This window comes from Wolffia australiana, chromosome 8 (assembly GCF_029677425.1).
Source record: "Wolffia australiana isolate 7733 chromosome 8, ASM2967742v1".
NCBI lineage: Eukaryota > Viridiplantae > Streptophyta > Magnoliopsida > Alismatales > Araceae > Wolffia > Wolffia australiana.
In genome coordinates this window covers 15,705,110-15,725,821 of record NC_135842.1, presented here as the reverse complement: position 1 = coordinate 15,725,821, position 20,712 = coordinate 15,705,110, and the positions used below count along the sequence as shown (strand labels likewise).

The 20,712-nt window shown below is 38.2% G+C and overlaps 1 protein-coding gene and 1 pseudogene across 2 annotated transcripts; one reads left to right on the top strand and one right to left on the bottom strand.

The window, feature by feature from the left end:
* Positions 1-3,826: 3,826 nt before the first annotated feature.
* On the bottom strand, positions 3,827-9,663 carry U1-70K (U1 small nuclear ribonucleoprotein-70K). Of its 2 annotated transcripts, none has more exons than XM_078579228.1 (11): positions 9,418-9,663; positions 8,394-8,508; positions 8,242-8,321; positions 7,353-7,428; positions 7,208-7,272; positions 7,072-7,134; positions 5,901-5,982; positions 5,391-5,553; positions 5,208-5,282; positions 4,149-4,700; positions 3,827-4,081 (listed from the first exon to the last, which is right to left on the bottom strand). In XM_078579228.1, exons 1-10 carry the CDS (start codon positions 9,514-9,516, stop codon positions 4,175-4,177), a joined length of 1,344 nt encoding a protein of 447 aa, XP_078435354.1. In that variant the 5' UTR covers positions 9,517-9,663; the 3' UTR covers positions 3,827-4,081; positions 4,149-4,174. The 2 variants fall into 2 exon arrangements, with proteins under 2 accessions (XP_078435354.1, XP_078435353.1); XM_078579227.1 differs by having other exon boundaries at positions 3,827-4,064.
* Positions 9,664-17,007: 7,344 nt separating this feature from the next.
* Positions 17,008-17,653, top strand: LOC144706837 (small ribosomal subunit protein uS19 pseudogene; annotated as a pseudogene).
* The last annotated feature ends 3,059 nt before the right edge of the window (positions 17,654-20,712 follow it).

The following is a 20,712-nucleotide window of genomic DNA, read 5'->3' as shown; positions in this document are numbered from 1 at the left end:
TTAGGTTTTATATATTTAAACTTAATGATTGTCATTTATCTTAAATAATTAGAAATTAAGCATCATCAACATATGAATATTATATCATCAATATGATATCAATGCAAATCATTGATAATCATTGATAATCCAAGAATAATACCTATGACGTTCTAGAATGAAATATGCGGTCAAAATTTATCTAGTTTTTTAATAATTTTCCCCTTTTCCTCATTTAAAAGACTTTTTGGGACAATTATAATGGAATGTTAATTATTCATTTTTAAAGGACATTATAGATGCACATTGAAAGATCTGGATATAATAGCACTGCAGATTGGCACTCATATGATGAGTATGGCTGATCCCATATCCGCTAGTGGAAAAACAAATAACAACTTGAGGGTGCACTTTTGAGGAAAGAGTTCACAAAATTGATCATATGAACCCCAGAAGTGTTCCTAGGCTTGAGACACCAAATGCATCACATAGATGGACGGTTGTGTTTTAACTATGTCCTAAAAAATGAAATTATGAATCCCCTTAGCCTAGATACAACAATAATTTCATGAAGATGAATGAGCGAACAATATAGTATTATCCACCCTTATGAGAAAAGGAGATAACTCAAGGATTTTTCAGTACCTCAATACTATCAAGGATGACTAATTAAGGTTTGACAAATAACCATACCCTAAGTCATTCTAGGAGAGTTAAGAGGACGCAGAATTGTAACAAACTATAGTAAGGTTTGATGAGAGTTGATACATTATTTTGCACTCTCTAGAGCAAGAGTTGTAGCTTCACACCCCGTAGGCTGGACATTCAGTTTATCGTTTGGGTTAAACCAATATTTTATTAACTATTATATATGTTTTATATAGTTAATTAATAAGGTTAGCCAATAATTTTTTGGGCCATTGGAGTTATTAGCTATAATGATACATGGGCCTATAGGGTCAGACGCAAATGGTGTTTGGGACTTTGAAGGATATGCTTAGAGTATAGGAGCTTCATGAAAACTTATTCTTAAGTATAAATAAGATAAATCCCTAAATTAAATTCACCCAGAAATGAGCTCTTCAGGTATTTATCCTTATTTTTCCTTCTCTCCTTTGGTGCCCTCCCCTCCTGATGAGGTCGCAACAACGACACAGCGATGGTGGATCAGTATTGGGCTCATAAAAATGAAGGATGGGATTTGATGTGTTGAAGATCACGTGGATAAATTAAGAGGCTGGACACATAAAAGGTTCAACACAACTTGCTTGAGGAGTCAATAAATCAAGGATTAGATCTGTCCAAAGGTATTAGATCTTCGAGTTTTCAATTGTTTTAAAAATTTTTCAATACTCTTTTTTGTATTCCTCAATGTGAATTGTATTTGGATCTTGTCTATCATGTCCTAAGATTCGATCCTATATATCATGCATTTACATTTTATTTATCATTATTATATTCAGACGAGTGATTGAAGGCGTATTTGTCATCATTTAGTTTATAGATGCATACATTATTGATTCAAAACATGTTGGTTATAATTTGTGATTTATTTCACAATACATACTCATTCAAAATTATGCATGAAATTTAGGCCGAATTATTATGTAATTTTATAGGAATTTTAAAATATTAATTTCATAAATAAGTGGTTTGTTTAAATCAAAATGTATATTAAAGGTTTTTGTTGATTTATTTTGGGAATTCTTTGACTTATCATATCGTCATAGGAGGATGGTGGGTTATGGTAGCGTGGTGAACAGACTGACAAGATGGGATGCATAATTTTGCTAATGAGCTCTAGAATTAGAATCACCTTGAGTGACCCAGTCCAAGATGTGTCAACAAGATTCTAAGTGCGAGTGGATTATGTGGCCCACAACGAGTGGACCTCAGTGGCTATTCCTCAAGATCACAAAATATGTGATGTACAATTCTGAATTAAATGGTCTGATCAATTCCTGCGCAAATTAATGTGCCTCCATCTTGATCACTGGTGTGCTAGACTTGAGTGCATTCAGACCTACAAGATAACCTAAATTATTTTTGTTCTAATTCTATTTTTACAGATGTCATGTGGAAAAGTCCATTGGATATAAGAATGCTGTGATGGAAACATAGGGAGGATTTGGCTATCCAACCCTTAACTGTCCTTCCCCAAAAAAAGATATTTAAATTTTAAATACCTTTTCCTCAATATCAATTCACATAGATTTAAAGTTTGTACCGTTCTGATTGAAGTTCAAGTTTTAAATAATAATAATTTAGGATTATTTTGGGTCGAAGGAAAATATTTTATTTAGGCTTTCCAATAAACAAGTTTAAGAAAATCAGATATTAGGATAAAGAAGGAGATATTCAAGAGTTTTTTTAATTTATATATTACCTTATTGTACCTAAATTATTAATAAATGTTATTTAAATAGTTGTAAGAAAATACATTAATCAAGATCATGATGTTGGTCTATGTGTATAAAGTGTGTGCAAAAAGCAAAGTAAGATTTGTAGGGACCAGTTGGTGTTCTTGTGGTGTGTCTGATTTTATGGGGGGTAACATACGAGTAATCCATTGCTGTACAGCAACGAAGTTGAACAGGCAACTGGCAGGTCAACACACAACTGGTGGCATTCCAACATTTGATAATGGAATTTATGGGTGTCTAATATAAAGAGGATGAAATCTCTCAACCCCAAGGTAAGGATTAGCACAAACTTATTTGGTCATTGTTGTCCTAAATAGAGCAATGCGCAATGTCCAGAATCCATCGGGGTCTTCAAATCTCTCTCTCCACTGAACTCAAACAAGAATGAACAAATTGGAGTTTAGTTCATACAGTTTTACTCATACTACGCCCTATATTGTGACAAGAGTCAAAATTCATATCTTCCAATGGAGATTAAATAGTTTGCAAGTCTATTCTCTCATGTGATTACTTAATCCACCATAAAAATACCTTATCCCTTGGATCAAATTAAAGGTCAAAAAGATGTGAGACCCTTACAACCTAACTAATAGGAAGTCATCCCCTCGTTTCTTCATGTTCTGCATAGTTATAACGCAAACCATGTGAACCTCGTATTCCAATCCATAAAATTAGGCATGCGACTAAAGTGCATAAGCAATATTACCAATATTTATCAAGCCATCAAATGGTTTCCGATGAAGCAGAAAAGATGTGTGACATCATGCAATTCCAATTATGGAAATTTATGTCAGGAATCAGTATTTGTGTCTATTTGTCTTGTTGATCCAACAATAACCTGTCTTCATAGACATAGAGATGCTGAGTACTAACTCTATCTTTTATCTGCCAGCTGAACTTCTTTCTTATCTAGATGATGACCATACTATTTTCAACTCCCTCTCCCTTGAAAGAAATATATAAATATCGTGAGAGAGAGAGAGGCAGAGAGAGAGAGGCAGAGAGAGAGAGAGAGAGGATTGGAGATGCATACAAGTATACTGAGAGAGAGAGAGAGACAGAGGAAGAGAGAGAGATAGAGAGGATTGGAGATACATATAAGTATATTGAGAGAGAGAGAGAGGATTGGAAATGCATACAAGTATACTGAGAGAGAGAGAGAGGAAGAGAGAGAGAGAGGATTGGAAATGCATACAAGTATACTGAGAGAGAGAGAGAGAGGGAAGAGAAAGATGGAGAGAGAGGGGGGAGAGACAGATGCAGAGAGAGAGTGTGTGGGAGGAGGCTCCCACTCCTCTCTCTCTCTCTCTCTCTCTCTCTCTCTCTCTCTCTCTCTCTCTCTCTCTCTCTAATTGAGCTGGGTTTTTAAGGGAAAACCAGAAGCAACGGTTTGTTCCAGAAGATCACAGAGAGAGAGAGAGAGAGGATAAGAAGTGTTGAGATGCTTATCTGGTATGAGGAGATTCACTCTAAATATTCTTTCCAAAGAGATAAAACAGCATACCTCTCTCTCTCTATCTCTCTTCGCATCTTCCACGTCTTCGCATCTACAGTACTGCCTGGTAATGGCAATTTTTGCTCATTTCACATCACAAGGCCACAATTTCACCGGAAGAAAACTTGGCGGATAAGAGGCAAGCGAAAATAACAGAGCTCCTCCCCCTGAAATAAGAAACACTCTAAGCAAACGTATCAATTTCATTTTACAACTCCAAGGAATCCAAAACGGAGTAGGAGCCAACTTACAGATGGTGGATGCCGTGGGAGATGAGCTAATACTCATACTCGCGAGATACGGACCTGTCGATCCTCTCCCTGTCTCGAGGCGCCGCCCCATCCCCCCCTCTCCGGTAGTCATCGTCGCCGTCGTAGCCGCGACGATCCTTGCGCGGCTCTGGCTGCTCGTAGGGCGGCGGCGGCGCCTCGTAGTAGCCGCTGCGGCCGCCATACCACTCTTGGCCCTGGTCCGGTACTGCCTCCTCGTCACCAGACCTGGCCCACTCTCTCTCTCTTCCTCGGCTGTGTCCGCTGCGGTCGTAGTCTCTCTCTCTATCTTTGTCCCTCTCCCTCTCTCTGTTTCTGTCCTTGTCCTTGTCCCGACCTCTGCCGGTATGCTCGCGGGCTCCTCGGTCTCGGTCGCGGCCGCCTTTGTCTCTGTCTCTGTCTTTCTCCCTGTCTCTATCTCTCTCTCTGTCTCTATCTCTGGGCTTGTCTCGGCTCTCTCTGACCTCTCGCTCCCGAGGCCGCTCACGGGACACCTCTCTCTCCCTCCCTCTCTCTTTAGACTTTTCGCGCTCCCTGCATCAAGAGAGAGAGATGGAGAGAAGTATTATTGGATGATGTATGGATCGATGGAATGATCAGAGAGAGAAAGAAATGCAGAAATCAACTTAAAGAGATGGACAAGTAGACGGAATAAAATGCTTCCGATTTCCAGGATAACAAGATCGGAGGGACACCCAAAGGAGTAAATTCATTTTTAATAACGATGGTGATAGTGAGAAAGATAACGATACAAATCAGAGATAAAAGAAGATATAAAGATGAGTGAAGAAATAGAGATAGAGACGAAAATGTAAATGGGAATAAATTAGCTCCAGTTACAAGAGTAGCGATAAAGGGAAGGGCCACTCCAATTCTAACTGAATTCATTGGCATAAAGATGAAGGTAGAGATTGGAATAAACGACAATTTTAAACATAGAAGATAAGAGAAAAGAGATGAGATAAGCAAAACAAGCGACAAGAGATGGCGAAAAACGAAAATGGTTGAGTTAAGAGCTATAAATTGCGATAAAGACAGTACCGATCAACATGACGGTCATCCCGGGCCACCCTCGCCTCCTCCACTCGTTGACCTGGCACCGCCTGAGGGGCATCTCTGAAGAAAAGAATGAAAAATATTGTAAAATGAGTGACACTCGAAGAAATAAAAAGAAGATAATAGAAGAGATAACGAAATAAAGTAGAAATAAGGAAAAACACGCACCGGCCAGAACTCTTAAGGTTTACTTCTTCACCTCCGACCCTTGTTGACCCGAGGCCACCACCCAATCTCCGAGGCCTCCAGTTGGCCACTGTCCGCCCGCGCTCAACATCCACAAGCACCCTTCTGTTATCAATTTTCCTCCCATCCGCCTGCTTATATGCATCTGCACATGCGATTTTTATTGAGTTGACCAGCAAATAGTGCTTGAAGACGGCGAAAAATATCCTCATTATCATCCAAAAACTGTGATCATCATCGCCCACAGCATGATAATTTCATCATCGTCTATTACCATCAGAATGAAAGAGGGAGAGTAACGAGAGGTGATGATGAGAAAAAAACATCGTCGTCATCATACCCATGGACGAGAGACGATGACAATGGCGTCATTGTCCTCTCATACTGGCCAGAACAAAATATGGGGATAATGAGGACTCATCAACATCGCCCAAGAACCCAAAAAGTGTGAGAGTATGGAGGAATATGGGAGTAGAGAGAGAAAGAACCCACTCTTCATGTCCCGGGTGTGTACATACTCGATAAAGGCATAGCCTCTGGGCTTATTAGACTCTCTGTCAGTCACCAAGCGAACCTGCAAACAGCCAAAAAGGAAAAAGAGGAAGAAAAAAATAAGCCGTCAGAGGAACGAGAGAGGGGATCTGGCAGCCATCTCGGAAAAAGTTCACTAAAGAACCCTAGAGCAGCACGGCAGAGAGGAAACCTATCTCAAAAGCCGTGCTCACCTTGAGAAGGTGTAAAGCTTCGCCCACGCAGGATGGGATCACCACCATTGATGATCGATCACTCGGCAGAAAAGCGGTATGTATATGATGATGATTATCATGGACCAATCCCCTTACCAGGGAACCAACTCTTTTCTATAATATTGAATTAATTAAAAGCCCAGATCGGAGGTACCTTCCCTCTCCGACCTCTTACCACACGAATGCATGTTTATTTTGAGACCAGAGCAGGTGAAAAGTCGAAAATACCAGCAAATCTTCCGAATCTAGATAAACACCATCAGTACAAATGTGAAGGAAATGGATAAGGAGAGAAGGGTAGGATAGTTTCAAGGGGCCGTGAATATACCGGAATTTACCCTCCGTGAGCATAGCCTTTCCAACAATATCAGATTACAGAAGGAACCAAATTGGCTTACCGTAGACTACCTGGGCAGATGATAAGGGGCTTTGTCTCCACAAACTTTCCCTAGCTCACTATGAAGGGTAATCATTGAAAGAAGGGCAAATGGCAAGATCGTGAATTGTTTTACCCGTAACAGAAATACCTGATTCGTTTACGGGCAGACGAACTAGAGTTGTCGGATATTTTATTGCTCGTAATTGATCCCTTAAAAAATTAGAATAAAAAATGCTGCCAATGAAAGCATAAACTACCAAACACTTACGGCACTCAGCTTCATTTGTAGTTTATTCCTTGCAAAAGAGAAAAGAAACGAAAATGCGACAAATTTTGTCATATTAAAGAATACGGCAAAACAGATGGACAACAAATACTTTTGTAGCTCATGAAAAAGCAGGCCCAAAACGGATGAACAGAGTATGACAAGGCTTCTAGTTGCTTTGTCGGTAGTTATGGGAGACATTGACACCACAAAAATCTTACCAAATGCAAGAACAACAATTTCCTCCTGATCAACACATAACAGAACACCTACCCGTTTAATCGGTCCATATGACTCAAATTCTCTTTTGATCCGGTGCTCGGTTGTCTCATAGTTCTGCACGCGTGACCATAAACATTGTGATTCTCTGTGCAACTCCAAACATTATAAACGAGTTATAAAAACTTACCAGCCTGGCAACAAATAGAGTCTTGTAAGGATCTCCAGTCATGTTAGGGTCTTGAGAAGGGTCATCTATATAGAATTAAGCATCCACTGTTCAGTAAAATTATATTTATTCGCTCGTTTAATTTCTGGATAATGCTATAATTTACATTTTTCAAGTTCTTCGGCCGCCTTTGCTGCACCTTGCTCCAGACGAAGGGTATGGATTCTAGCCCGCCGTTGAACCTTGTCATCATTAAAGAAATCATGACTAATAGTCAGATATAACAAAAAAGACAATTTATAGGAATGAAAATAAAAAGAACATTGTTCCTGCAATATACTCCCCAAGGTGATATCGACGTATCAGAAAGAGCACTGTTTGAAGTTGCTCAATATATTAAAGTCCCATAATTTTCATAATTCACAATATGGATGATCAAAAAAAAATTTGGAAGAAATGTAGATAATAAAACTCTAATCGAAATAACTTCTTGGATATTTCAGCCGTTCATCCGTAAGGGGTGCTACTGACACATCACTAAAACACTAGGTGAAGTAAACAAGTTATTGCCAGAAATACAAGACCACCCACGAAATCAATGATTGATTCATGCCAACGTAATATCATTAAAACTTTAGGAGCGTGATGATAGAAGAATATAAATAGACAACATCATCTCACACAGAAGTACTCGCCCATATTTCTGACAAGAACTTCCTGGTAGATATATACAATCGTGTAAGGAATGCCAGGTTTTGATTGTACACAACAGCGTATATACAACAGCGTCTTTAGATCTCAGGATAAATACAACCAGTTTTTGACTGTTCCTTAGGGCAGGCATCACATAAGGATGCCCTTCCAGTTTCTTCTCACATATATAATTCCAATCACTCACCCCGACCTAATTCTCACTAGTCTAGATTCATCGCGGAGAAATCCAATTGACAACAAATTCCACGCTTGTCTTATAAAATCATAATCAATGTCCAAAAAAATATGCTTTCCTAGAGAAAACAGACAAACCGAGCTAATGCAAGGGTCAAATGTCTTACCGCTGTCTCGGCTTTTTGGACGGGTGGAGCATATTCAGGTTCGCCAGGCTCGGCAAACTGAGATACAAATTGTGCAATACCTGCATAAAAATAAATTTTAAGTTATAGTATTAAAGTCAACTTGCTCGAGCGGAAGTCTGCAAAGTATCTACCGTTGTATGACGGGCACTTCCTTTTCTCGAGGGGAGGCTTGAACTCTAAAGGGGGACGAGGTTCAAATAGCTTCAGAAGGTTAGTCGTAAGACCAGTCGGGTGACTCTGCCCAATCTAAAGTGAAGAAGAAATTCAAGTAATGTCAATCAATGTCGCATAGTGAAGGAATACTGGCATAAACTAACCTAAATAAGTTGCAAAAACCGAACTACAATACCAAAATCAACCATTCAACATCTGATGCGGATGAAAAAATGAATGATTCAGAATCAGAGTTTATGAGGCAAGAATATCAAGAACATCGAATGTTTTCGTAGTTTTGAGCAGATGATGGGACATCCCTGATAGCAAAAAATGTTTTTGGACCAAAATAGCTAGCAGCGCAGTAATCAGAGAGGGCAAAGGAAGGTAGTAATGGATCGCAATACGAACATAAATTAACTTAACAAACGGTCAAAAACCAAACTACGGTATCAAAATTCAGAGATCAAACATCTCATGAGGATAAAAAATATCAACGATTCAGTCTCGGAGTAAAGACGTAAAGATGATCAACAGTTAGGAGCACAAATCGAGGCAACAGATGATTTTTACAACCCTTGCAAAAGATTAAGATGATAAATATTATTTCAAAAAAATGAGGCGCTAAATAATTTTTAGGCGGACAACAGCTCGCTACGAAGTAATCGGAGTGCGGAAGAAGATAAATTAGACCACAGAAGCAAGCCACGCAGTGATCAGAGAGGGCGGAAAAAGGGTAGTAATGAGTTGCAATACGAAAACCAAGCCACGGTACCAAAATTCAAAGATCCAACATCTCATGAGGATCAGAAATGTCAACAACCCAGAATCAGAGTAAAAGACATAATAATATCAACTGTTGAAAGCACAGATCGAGGCAAAAGATGACATTTACAACCCTCGCAAAAGGATTAAGGTGCTAAATATTACTCCAAAACTAAATTATGGCTAATAGCTCGTTAAGCAGAAATCGGAGAGCGGATGAAGTTAGGTAAGCCTTACAAGCTTGAGCTGCAAGACATTGGCCCTGTTCTGCGCTTTTGTTCGGGCCTGAACATTGGTGTCTCTGTTCCTCATGAAGGCATCGTTGAAATCCCCCATCCTGGGAAATCTGCGAATTCACACAGCGCAAAACACTCGCCTTGATCTTATACTCTTCTCTTACCGCGAAGAACAAGAAGATTGAACGAGCGTAAACCCTAAATCGGAAGAGAGAAAGATTATCTGAACGACCTTCTACTCTCGGAGAAGACGGGGGGGTATTTATACAAACAAATTTAAGAAAAGCCCTCAAAGTCTTCCGTATTTCGACAAAGTCGTTTTTTATTCGAAGCAGGGATAGGGATGGTCGGGCGGTTCGGTGCGGAAATTCGCTCAAGTGGGCGAATTTCCGACCGCCTCAAGCTGTGAGAGAGATGAAACAGAGAAACAAAAGAGAGATGAGAGAAGCAGAGAACAGTGACACTAGAGGAAATTAGAGGAAGGGATGGAACCATGGCAGTGGCATTGAGCTGACACTAGCGCTGGCTCGTACAGTGCAGGGACGCGGACGGGACGTTTTTTTCGTCCCGGGATGAAAAAATCGTCCTGTCCGCAAGGTTGGACGAAAACGGGGACGGAAATTTGTCCCATGACGAACGGACGGGATGGTTTCCCTATCATCGCACGAAAAAACCGTCCCGTCCGGAGGTCTTGGACGATAGACGGTAAGGTTTGGACGAAAATCCGCCGGATTAGCTTCCGACGGTTGAGATCTTGCCACGTGGCATGGCTTAACCAATTCCTTGACATTTTGCATCAAAGTCCTTGCGTTTTTCACGCGCGCATAATGAGGCCGCCCAAAAGTAGTTGTACTTATGTCCCTCTCTTTTGTCACAATAATAAGTATGAGATTGACATTAATTTTTTGTCACAATAATAATATTTTATCATCATCAGATATCTAACCGAAATTCATTTTGGATAAATTATTTATAAGTATAAAATTAACATTAATTTTTTGACGTAATAATAAATAGTTTATCGTTATTAGATATCTAGTCGACATTCATTTTGAATAAATGAATTATAATTGAATACATTAATTAACATTAAAATAATTTATAACTATGCAGATAACAATTATTTTTATTCACATATTAATATATATATATATATATCTTTTCCTAGGTGTGAAATGTTTTTTACGAAGTCTTTTTCTAATTAGGTAGTCCTTAGACAATATGTTCTGTAGATATATTACTGGAGCAGTGGCTGATAGCCTCATAATTTAACCAACCGACATAAATAAAAATTTTAAGATATAGTAGAAGTATATTGAAATATTCAATGCGACAACTAGTACCAATTCATAAACCAATGTCTAAATGGTTTGGCAGTTTGAAGCCAAAAAAAAAAATTAACCTAATAAACTCTTGGATATTTGTCGCCATCTCCATTTGTTTGCTTGGTATCATTGTTGACATCGTCTTCCGCTCGCCACCAACACTTGAGCACAATAGTAACTCGCTTGTTGTGAACCTTGAATCGCTTCTAGTTGATGACGGGACAACTGATAGAGAAGAATCTTTTTGAAGGTGCACTCGTTTCTAAGACCGATAGGAATTCCTTTGCAACAATTACTAACCCTAGATATGAGTGTTCACCTTCCACTAGAGCAATGGTTCTATCCCTTAAGAGGATGTGAGCTAATGTACACATCTAGCTCGTGTCCTGAATCAATGGTTAGTGTATGCTCGTTGTTTGGTAATAACTCATCCAGTGCTTCATTAAATAAAGTTTTAGATGTCCATGGGGGTTGAAAACATCAATAAGAAACTGTACTACCTATGCTCTCATCATTGGTGACTTCAAGCATATGTAATAAAGTCTGTACATATGATATTACTTCATCTCGTTGGTCGAGGTCAACTAACTGTAGCTTCATGGAGGGATCAACGAGTACAACAATGGTGAAGGCCTGGTTACCTTTGTCATCTTGGTCATCTTGGTCATCTTGTCGTCCTAGTCATCTTGAGTGAGGATTGATGCATATTTAGTCATCTTGATCTTCATCGTCTCACAAGCATTGTAGACGAATGTCTATTGTCGTGTTGATCTAACATCATTGCATCTCTGATGATGTGCATGACACTATCCAAATGTCATGTTATTGCTTTGATGATAAAAATGGCTTCATTTTCTGCTGGCGCCTTTGATTGGCATGCAAGGGTGGTAGCCATCTAAAGGGGGTTGTAATATACCTGCAAAATCCTGAATCACTTCCCATTCCTCATCAACTAGCACTGGTTTCTTGAACACATTCAATGCAATGATATCTAGAACATCTCTCTTCTCTACACTAGCTTGATGGATATTATGTGGTTTTCAAGCCAAATCAACCACCATGCTTTATTTAAGGTCATCAAATAAAATATTAGTTGATTATTATTCTAGTGTGATATTTATAATGAAGTCTATGAATATGTGCAATGACCAAGTGAATTGTGATGATATCAAAATACACTAGTCTTTAAACATGTTTCCAAATTTTCTTATTTGATGGATATTTGAGATGGACATCAAATTATCTGTATAGAATAGCACTATCTGATCTTACTTATATGATAAGTATGGTTGATTTGTGGCTGTTAGTGTGACGACACTAAGGAGAGAGCGGGTGCTCTTTGGAGAAAAAATTAACTGAATTGTGCTTTCTCTTCACCATTATTGGTCTAAATATTACTCACTGTATCATTTTCTCGTGTAATTGAAGAACAAACCCAAACAAATTTTGAACGAGCAAATCATTGTGTTAATAATAAGTTGGAACAAAATCCAAGTGTTCCCTTTACGCATAGTTTGGGCGTGTCTATTAATAGATCCAATATGCCGAGCGGATAGAGGGAAGAAAGATGAAGGTACCCTCAAAATTTCAGTTCAATTTTTTTTCATAATCATTAAATATCACCATCTGAATTTGGAGAAATCCGGAGCATTCATTTTTCTCTTTCCTCATCTCATATCATTAGTATGGCATAGAATCATCAGATTTTCAATAGATTATGTGCGGTAATGCATTGTTACGTGCCTCATCTTTTCCAAGCAAGAGCAAATTATTGGCATGAAAGTTTATGGTTGAATTGGCACATTTAATAAGAAAAGGCCACGTGTGACTAGGAGAAAAGAGAAAATAGAGAAAATGAATGGTGCATTTAATGCACATTCTAAAAGTTATTTTCCTTTTGTCACGTGTCATGGATCCTTAAAAACATGTCAACACATTAGCTTGTAAAGAGGCATCAACTTAATTGGCTGAAATTTCCTGTTATGTAAAAAGAGATAGAATTTTGTGTCATAATAAGTGGTTTCCACCAATGATTGGCCAACACCAGTCACTCGTCACAGCCAATGATTGGTCAACACTAATCATTGCCCGCAATCTAAACAGATCAGAATTTCTCACCAAGTAGGCCAGATTTAATCAAGTAAATGATATTTTAAACCATTAGAATATTTCTAATTCCAAATATATGTGTGAATCATACCCTTGAGAAAGTAGGCTTCACTCCTTAATACCGCCAACTCTTCCCATTCTAGGAGAGGTCACTCCATGTCTTTTTGAAAATGCTTGTGTCTAAATTCTCACATAGATTATTCATGATAAATATGTGTTTGATATCTTTAACACTTCATGAGCTTGTCTTCATTTTGTTTCAAGGTGACTGGACAACCTAAGGACAGAATAAAAAAAATAATTTTTATCAGTTATAAAAATAAAGTTGAAACTATTTAAATATTATCAATGATTTTTTTATACTTTCCACACCCCCTAGATTTTTGTGCTATGCTAGAAATTGGCGACACAAATAAGAGGAGAGAAAAAATTAGATGGCTTAGATTACTTCAAATTCAAACGATGTTATCTAACAATTCAAAATGATTTTTGGGCTGAAATTTTGAGGGTAGTTCCATCTTTACCATCTTCACCATCTTGGATATATAAATAGAACTCCCCTGTCCTTATAAAAATGCACATTTGGATTTTGTTCCTAAGTAGGATTAGTAAAATGATTTCCTCCTTCAAAATCTCACGTGGGTTTGCATTTGCATTCCAATACTGAATGATTGAAGGGAGGGCATTCAGATCATGACTTGTGCTAATTAAGCACCAATTGGCTTGTCTGTCGTGTGATAACGAGGTTAGAGTGATCTTCATCTTTTTTTACTCAAGTCTGCATACTTTTCATAGGTTGTCATCACTGCTAACCTAGGTTTCCACCATCCCATGCATTCTCTACTAAACTCTGTCACCCTTGGCATGTATCTGTCTCATCTCTATCATGAGTTGTCTTTGTCAAGTCCATCCCCCTTTGATTCACTGTCATAAAGGTCCCTAGTCATGCTAACATCACTATCTTTAGTGTTCACGGTAAGTATAACAAAACTCTTTAGTATGGACACTATGTTAAGGATAACAAAACTCTTTAGTGTTTCCTGAATGATCATGTTCATTGTACGTGCATAATTTGCTTGAATGATATGGAAAGTATCATTTGGCATTGAACACTATCTTTCTATTGCGCAGTTTTCTCACTAATATGACCATCATTTTGTTATTTGGTTCATTATTAATTGTCATTGCGCCTACCTGTAGTGGAAAACACATTAAACATTTTTCCCTATAATTAGTCATTTCATTACAAAGGAATACACTTATAATTGTCTGCCTTTGCTTCCAGAAAAAATTCCTCAAGCATGTTGAAAAGTATTTATGCTGTAAACCCCCAATTATGATTCCCATAAATCTCGCAAATGGAAAAGGGTACACGTGTGATGGGTCCAATGAACATTGATCTAGTGAATGATGATGCCCAATAATCCACAACTATTCTACATCATCCAAATGTTTGTTCTCATTTTTGCATGATCAACATTGGTTAACATACACATGATGTCCACCTTTATCATGCCAAACAACTTCATCGTCCATGGTTTGATACCCGTGTACTAGAAGAGGGCACATTGATTTACGACGCATATCACCGCACATCCTCCAAAGCATCAGTATCAACCTAACGCCATAACAAGTACATTCAAACAAACTGACTAATGATGCTCTCCATCTCCTCTGGTGGTGAACACTTCAAGGGTCAAACTCTGCCAAAGATACCTGATGTCCCATCATCTATGAACTCCTCTGTTCAGTGCATCGTATTATCTAGGATGGACAAATCTGAAGTGATGCTAGAAGACACTTGTACTATTGCCTGATGGTAACTTCAGTTGAGTGACCTTTGGTGGATTCTTGGAATGACAAAAGTCACATACATGTGTGAAATCCCCAACACGTGTAAAGCATTTTAGTATCTAGGACCCATTTGACTCATCAACATAGCTTTGAGGTATTACGTGTCTGCTCGCTACCGTCAAGAAGATAGCTTTTAGGGCAAAGATTAAGTTCTATACACAATTAGGAAGTGGAAAATGCATTGAAAAGTTACATATTCCATTTATTAGTATAATACAAAGTATAGTTTAACAAATAAAACTCATGAAAAAACAAAAAGTAATCATATTTTGAAGTGGGGAATTATTGGAAAATAAAGATTGCTTCAATATAAAAATAGGTCAATCATAGGGACATGTAGATGGTTTTGGCGTCACGGAACAAATCAATGAAAGCCCAGCATAGGGACATAAGTTCAACAAATGTCATGGAAAAAAAATTCAAGAACACTGCACTTTTTTATGTGGAGGTAACCAATGTCACTTAAGAACAATAATTCACTAACAAGAGCTACCAGAAACATAAATGCTCCTAGGATAATATCACATGGACCAAAGAGCCCTCATTTAAATACATGGGCATCTTATATCCTGAAATGTAATGGGAAGGCTATGACAAAGACTTTGATGTAAGTACTATTGTAATGGAAGAAAATATGAATTTATTTTAAGAGATAACCATGCCTAAGACCAAACCTTATAATTCATTAAACATGAAAGGAAAAAAGAAACCCCAACCCCATGCTTTTACTCTAAAAAATAACAGCAAAAAGCTAGATAAAGGGGCCCCTTTTCCATTTTATGGAAAATATGAAAAAGTGAATCGTAAAATTAAAGCGAATAAAATTAAAATTTCCATAACAAGTTAACGATTGATAACAAAAAATCATTGACAATCTAACACAGGCAATATGTTAACCCCAATGCCCTAGAAAATAAGAAAGAATGTATAAATTTAGGAAATAGTCAAAATTCATTGAAATTATTTAGAAGAGATCATCAAAATTTATACACAAGCATTGCAACTAACTATCGGCCAGAAAATATAGACATTCTAATAGTTAATATATATATTTTTTGGTATTTTATTGGAAGGTGAAGAGAAATATAACAGAACGCAAAAAAGTCGCACCTTCATGATCGTTGCAGTATCCCACCTGTGTCTTGTCATTTTACTTCCCTCACACCTTTGTCATTCATCTGTATCACCTTAGGGTCTGTCGCATGTAAGACCTAACTTAGTCCCGGTCATTATATATGGGTATTGACACAATACAAATATAAAATCCATATTAGGCCAATAAAATGCTCACCCGCCCATTACATATATATATATATTCTGTTATACTAATATGCATTTGATAATACATTCTAATTGGACAATAATATTTATCATTATCTGATATCTGTTGCCAATATTGGATATCGAAACATGAAATTTAGTTAAATCATAGAATGACGACGGTTAATGGAACCATTATGGGTAACGTACAAAAAATAGTTCATTATTTATTACATATATCTGATACTGAATAATCTGATATAAATTACAGAATCTTAGGTAACCAAAAAAATTGGAAGAAGAAACCTAACAATATCGGTACCAGATATCCAATTTTGTATCTATATTCTGAACGGTAGCATGAATTAGACAACATTATTAATCAAACTTGAATCCAATTTTTTCCCACAATTCAGTCATCCTATCATCATCATCTATCCTCCTACATCATTTAAGTCATCTGTACATTGGTCTGGACGCCGACGGGTGACGGATTAGACGTAGTCCATGACGGTCGGTCATCGTCCAACAATCCTACAGACAAATAAGATTGTCTATATTGACCCAAAAACTGACCACTGAAGTCCGGTCGAACCAAACCAAACCAAACCAAGTCAAACCAAGGCAAACCAAACCAAACCAAACCAAGGCAAACCGAGCCAAACCAAGCCACACCAATTCAAACAAAGGCAAACCAAGGCAAACCTTACAGAACTGAACCAAACCGAACAAAACCAAACCAAACCAAACCAAACCAAGCCAAACCAAGTCAAACCAAGGCAAACCAAACCAAACCAAGTCAAACCAAGGCAAACCAAACCAAACCAAACTAAGCCAAACCAAATCAAACCAAGGCAAACCTTACAGAACCAAACCAAGCCAAACCGAGCCAAACCGAGCCAAACCGAACCAAACCGAACCAAACCAAGCCAAACCAAGCCAAACCAAACCAAACCAAACCGAACCAAACCGACCCGACCGAACCAAACCGAACCGAACCGGCCCAACTACAAAACCGTCTTCCATAAAACTCCGCAATTCCCAATTTTTCTGAAATCAGCGGCGGCGAGAGCGAGTTCTAGGGTTTGAAGCGGCGGCCATGGCGGATGCCGATGTTGATGCCGGGGCGGGGGGGCAGCCGAAGAAGAGGACGTTCAAGAAGTTCACATTCCGAGGTGTGGACCTCGACCAGCTTCTCGACATGGGCACCGATGAGCTCGTCAAGCTCTTCGACACCCGCGCCCGCAGAAGGTTCCGCAGAGGGCTCAAGAGAAAGCCCATGGCGCTCATCAAGAAGCTGCGCAAGGCCAAGAAGGACGCCCCCGCCGGGGAGAAGCCGGAGCCGGTCAGGACTCACCTCCGCAACATGATCATCGTGCCCGAGATGATCGGCAGCATTATTGGCGTTTACAATGGCAAGACTTTCAATCAGGTCGAGATCAAGCCCGAGATGATCGGGCATTATCTGGCGGAGTTCTCCATCACTTATAAGCCAGTCAAGCACGGGCGGCCCGGTATTGGTGCTACCCATTCTTCCAGGTTCATTCCTCTCAAATGAGGTTTTTTTCTCTTCTGTGCGAGCTTTCTCTACTTTTTGTCTAGACCCAGAATTTTGTTCCGTTTATTCAGTTTTTTTTTCAGAGTTTATGGATATTTTTTTAGCCAGAAATGATTGTAGAATTTCCTTAATTGTCTCAATTCGGTGGATTCGGCCCTGGGGGAAAAATTTAGTTTCTGCGGAGAGTGGAGTCTACGATGTTGAGCAGAGGGCTTCGGCCACCGAAGTAAATGGCGATTTGATGTTGTTTGATAGGATAAAACTGGGTTTTGCCAAGATTTCATGAATACTATTTGGCAATGCTTCTCTTAAACTCATAAATGCCATTTCTTGTGTATTTATAAATTAAAGTTAAGAATAACGAATGCCATCAGTACAAATATTTACTTATAGGTTTTAAACTAAACAAATTAATTTGAAATTTCATTTTAATGTCTATTAGTCTGCTTCCAAAATTTTAGCCTACAATTTCTTCCTTCTCTACATCTGTTCACGTTCCTGGATCCTGTTGAATGTAGCCTTATTTGGTTTCATTCAATTTGACTTTCTTGAATCCAGCTAGAAAAAATCTATGATTTTAAAACATTTCTGTCAAATTGACCCCGAAACTTTATTGGCGTTGACAAATAAAAGTAGACATGACCGAAATCCATCTGAATTTCTTTGTAATTTCGTGTTCCTCCTTCTCCCTTGTACTTTTCCGTGATGTGTTGATAACTTTTCATCTGTCCATGTTGCATCCACTGGAATATCGTTTCCTTTATTTGTTTGACTAAACTCTTTTTTGCCTTGAACTGAATTCGCTTGGCTTTATCAAATAGTCAGCATCACATCCCCTAATGACAAATATGACATCGTTCATAAATCAACATCTACTTTGTCAAAAAATAATATTCTATCAGTACTGAAATAAACGCATTGGAGAAAAGAATGCCAGGGCAAAGAAGATTCGTTGAGTGAACTATTTTCTTAATATTTAATGCGTCTAGATTTCAGCTTTGAGTCTTAGTTAATTTTCAACCGTTTTCCTTTTTCTTTTGGCATTATTGATCTTAATTTATTCATTTATGCGTCATTTATTGCGTCTAGATTTCAACTTTGTGTCTTAGTTAATTTCCTGCCGTTTTCCTTTTTTCTTTTTGGCATTATTGATATTTTTTATGTTCATTTACGCATTTTTTATTGCGTCTAGTACCATGCTTTTTTATTTTTTAAAAAGGGCTTTGAGTATTAGTTAATTTTCTGCTGTTTTCCTTTCTCTTGTTGGCATTATTTATCTTATTTTATTCATTTATGCATCTTTTAATTTCCTATTGATTTATTTATTTCCTTTATACTTATTTTCTACTCTTGTTTGGCCATTTTTCTGGCTGCTGGTTTGTAGCTGTTTTCATTTTCCTTATGTTTATGTACATTTTTTCTTGTGCTCCCCTGATGGGAGTAAGACTTCCTGGTAAATTCCTCGATGACATAAATTCTGTAAATGTCATAGACTGGTGACGTAGTTCATCTTCTACTATTTAAAATAGAGATAACGCAAAATTGCAAAATAGGCATTTTGTCGTGAAGTTTCTTGCATTTTTCTTTGCCTTCTTTCATCTTTAGCTGCTCATCCAAAGCTTCCAAGAGTAAGGCCATTGTAAGTAATTAGAAATCAATTGGGCATTATCTCTAACAGTGCAGTGAAAAGAGAAATGAATTAATGCAGGCGCCATTGTGATAGGATTCTTGACAGGATCCTCAACCTGTCTAGTGGTAGTCTTGTCATGTTATCCCACAAGGGCATTTCAGTCATTTGGTCATTGTGTATTTCCTTTAAATAGGGATGCCTTCCCTTTAGGAGGGCAGCCAAGAAGAATGAAGTAAGGTCTCTTGTCTCCTATGTCCATGTCTAGGTCCTCTCTCCCTTGACGATCCCCATCCCTAGTGATTGTTTCTACCTCACTGCATCTTCAGGCAGCTTGTTTCGTGTCGATCCCTGCCTCATCAGTTCGACCTGCTCTCGGATCATTTCCATTACTTCTCTCTACCCTGGGAATTTCTACCCCATCCTCTACTCCCCTTCGAGACGAGCCTAGAGCAAGGTTTGTATCACGTTGTATCCTTGCTAATCGTTAAGATAGTCTATGTCCTCCTTGGCCCGTTTATCAAAGTAATTGTTGAATCCAATTGCATGCTTAAGAGTTGATTGAGTGATACAACTTTCAGTTATTCTTCGCGCAAAGGCTTCTGATATGAGCCCCATTGTATGTTTGGGGTATTTTCATAATTTCCTTTCCCTGCATGTTTCCCCTTGAACAGGGCAGCCGGCAGCGAAGAAGAGTGATTGTCTCATATACCGAATCTCCCTTTCTGTGTCTCTGTCCCCTTTCTCCTCTCCTTTCCCTGTTGGAAATACTTCAATATACATAATTCAAGTAGATCCTAATAGGTTTTGGGGGTCAACTAGGTGAAGGCTTTGTGAGCAGAACAAGATAAGGCTTTAGCAGCCGAGTCAGAATAGGTCAGGCACCGCCGTGTTGGAACACTTTGGAGTCGATATAAAGCTTTAAAGCATCTGGTTTTTCCCAATAGTGGTCAAGTAAACAGATTTTAGATATGCAGTGTAACATGTACCTATAGATTAGTATAATTAATTTTGAATTCTGCATAGTTTTATTCATGCCGTTCTCCTGACCTCCCTCCGATCCCACTCATTCCGGTGATGATCTCATCATATATGTCACTCCTGATCTCATCATTTATCTCATCATCATATATCCCACTCATTCTGATAAGTCAAGGATAGTTTCCTCATTTCAGAAGCTAAAGATTACAGTTTGATAGGATCCCGACCAGGGTCTTATCAGCTTTGTGCTTGAGCTGGAACATTTGGGATTTGTGTCCTTTAATTTGTTTGCAATAATTTGCATCATCCTCCTATTCTGGAAGCATTTTTTGTTTTAGTTTCACAGACTTGTAATTAGTTTCATACAAATTCATGCTTACAATTTGTAGTTTTGCGCATGACCTCCCTTTGGTTGTAATAATTTACAATTCATGTTTAAACCATTTAAAAACGTGAAGATTGTAAACATGAATTTATATTAAGGTATTGATTAATTGGTTAATTATGGAGGAAGACACAGAAGTAAAATAATTTTTTAAAGGATGAACTATAATAACACAAATGATAATGCTGGAAACATTA

Excerpts from the sequence above, each read along its gene's own strand:
- U1-70K (XM_078579228.1), bottom strand. The coding sequence starts at position 9,516 with ATGGGGGATTTCAACGATGCCTTCATGAGGAACAGAGACACCAATGTT. Across the intron at positions 8,509-9,417 it reads ATGTCTTGCAGCTCAAGCTT|ATTGGGCAGAGTCACCCGAC; the intron begins GTAAGGCTTACC and ends TCTTCACTTTAG. Across the intron at positions 5,983-7,071 it reads CATATGGACCGATTAAACGG|GTTCGCTTGGTGACTGACAG; the intron begins GTAGGTGTTCTG and ends GGCTGTTTGCAG.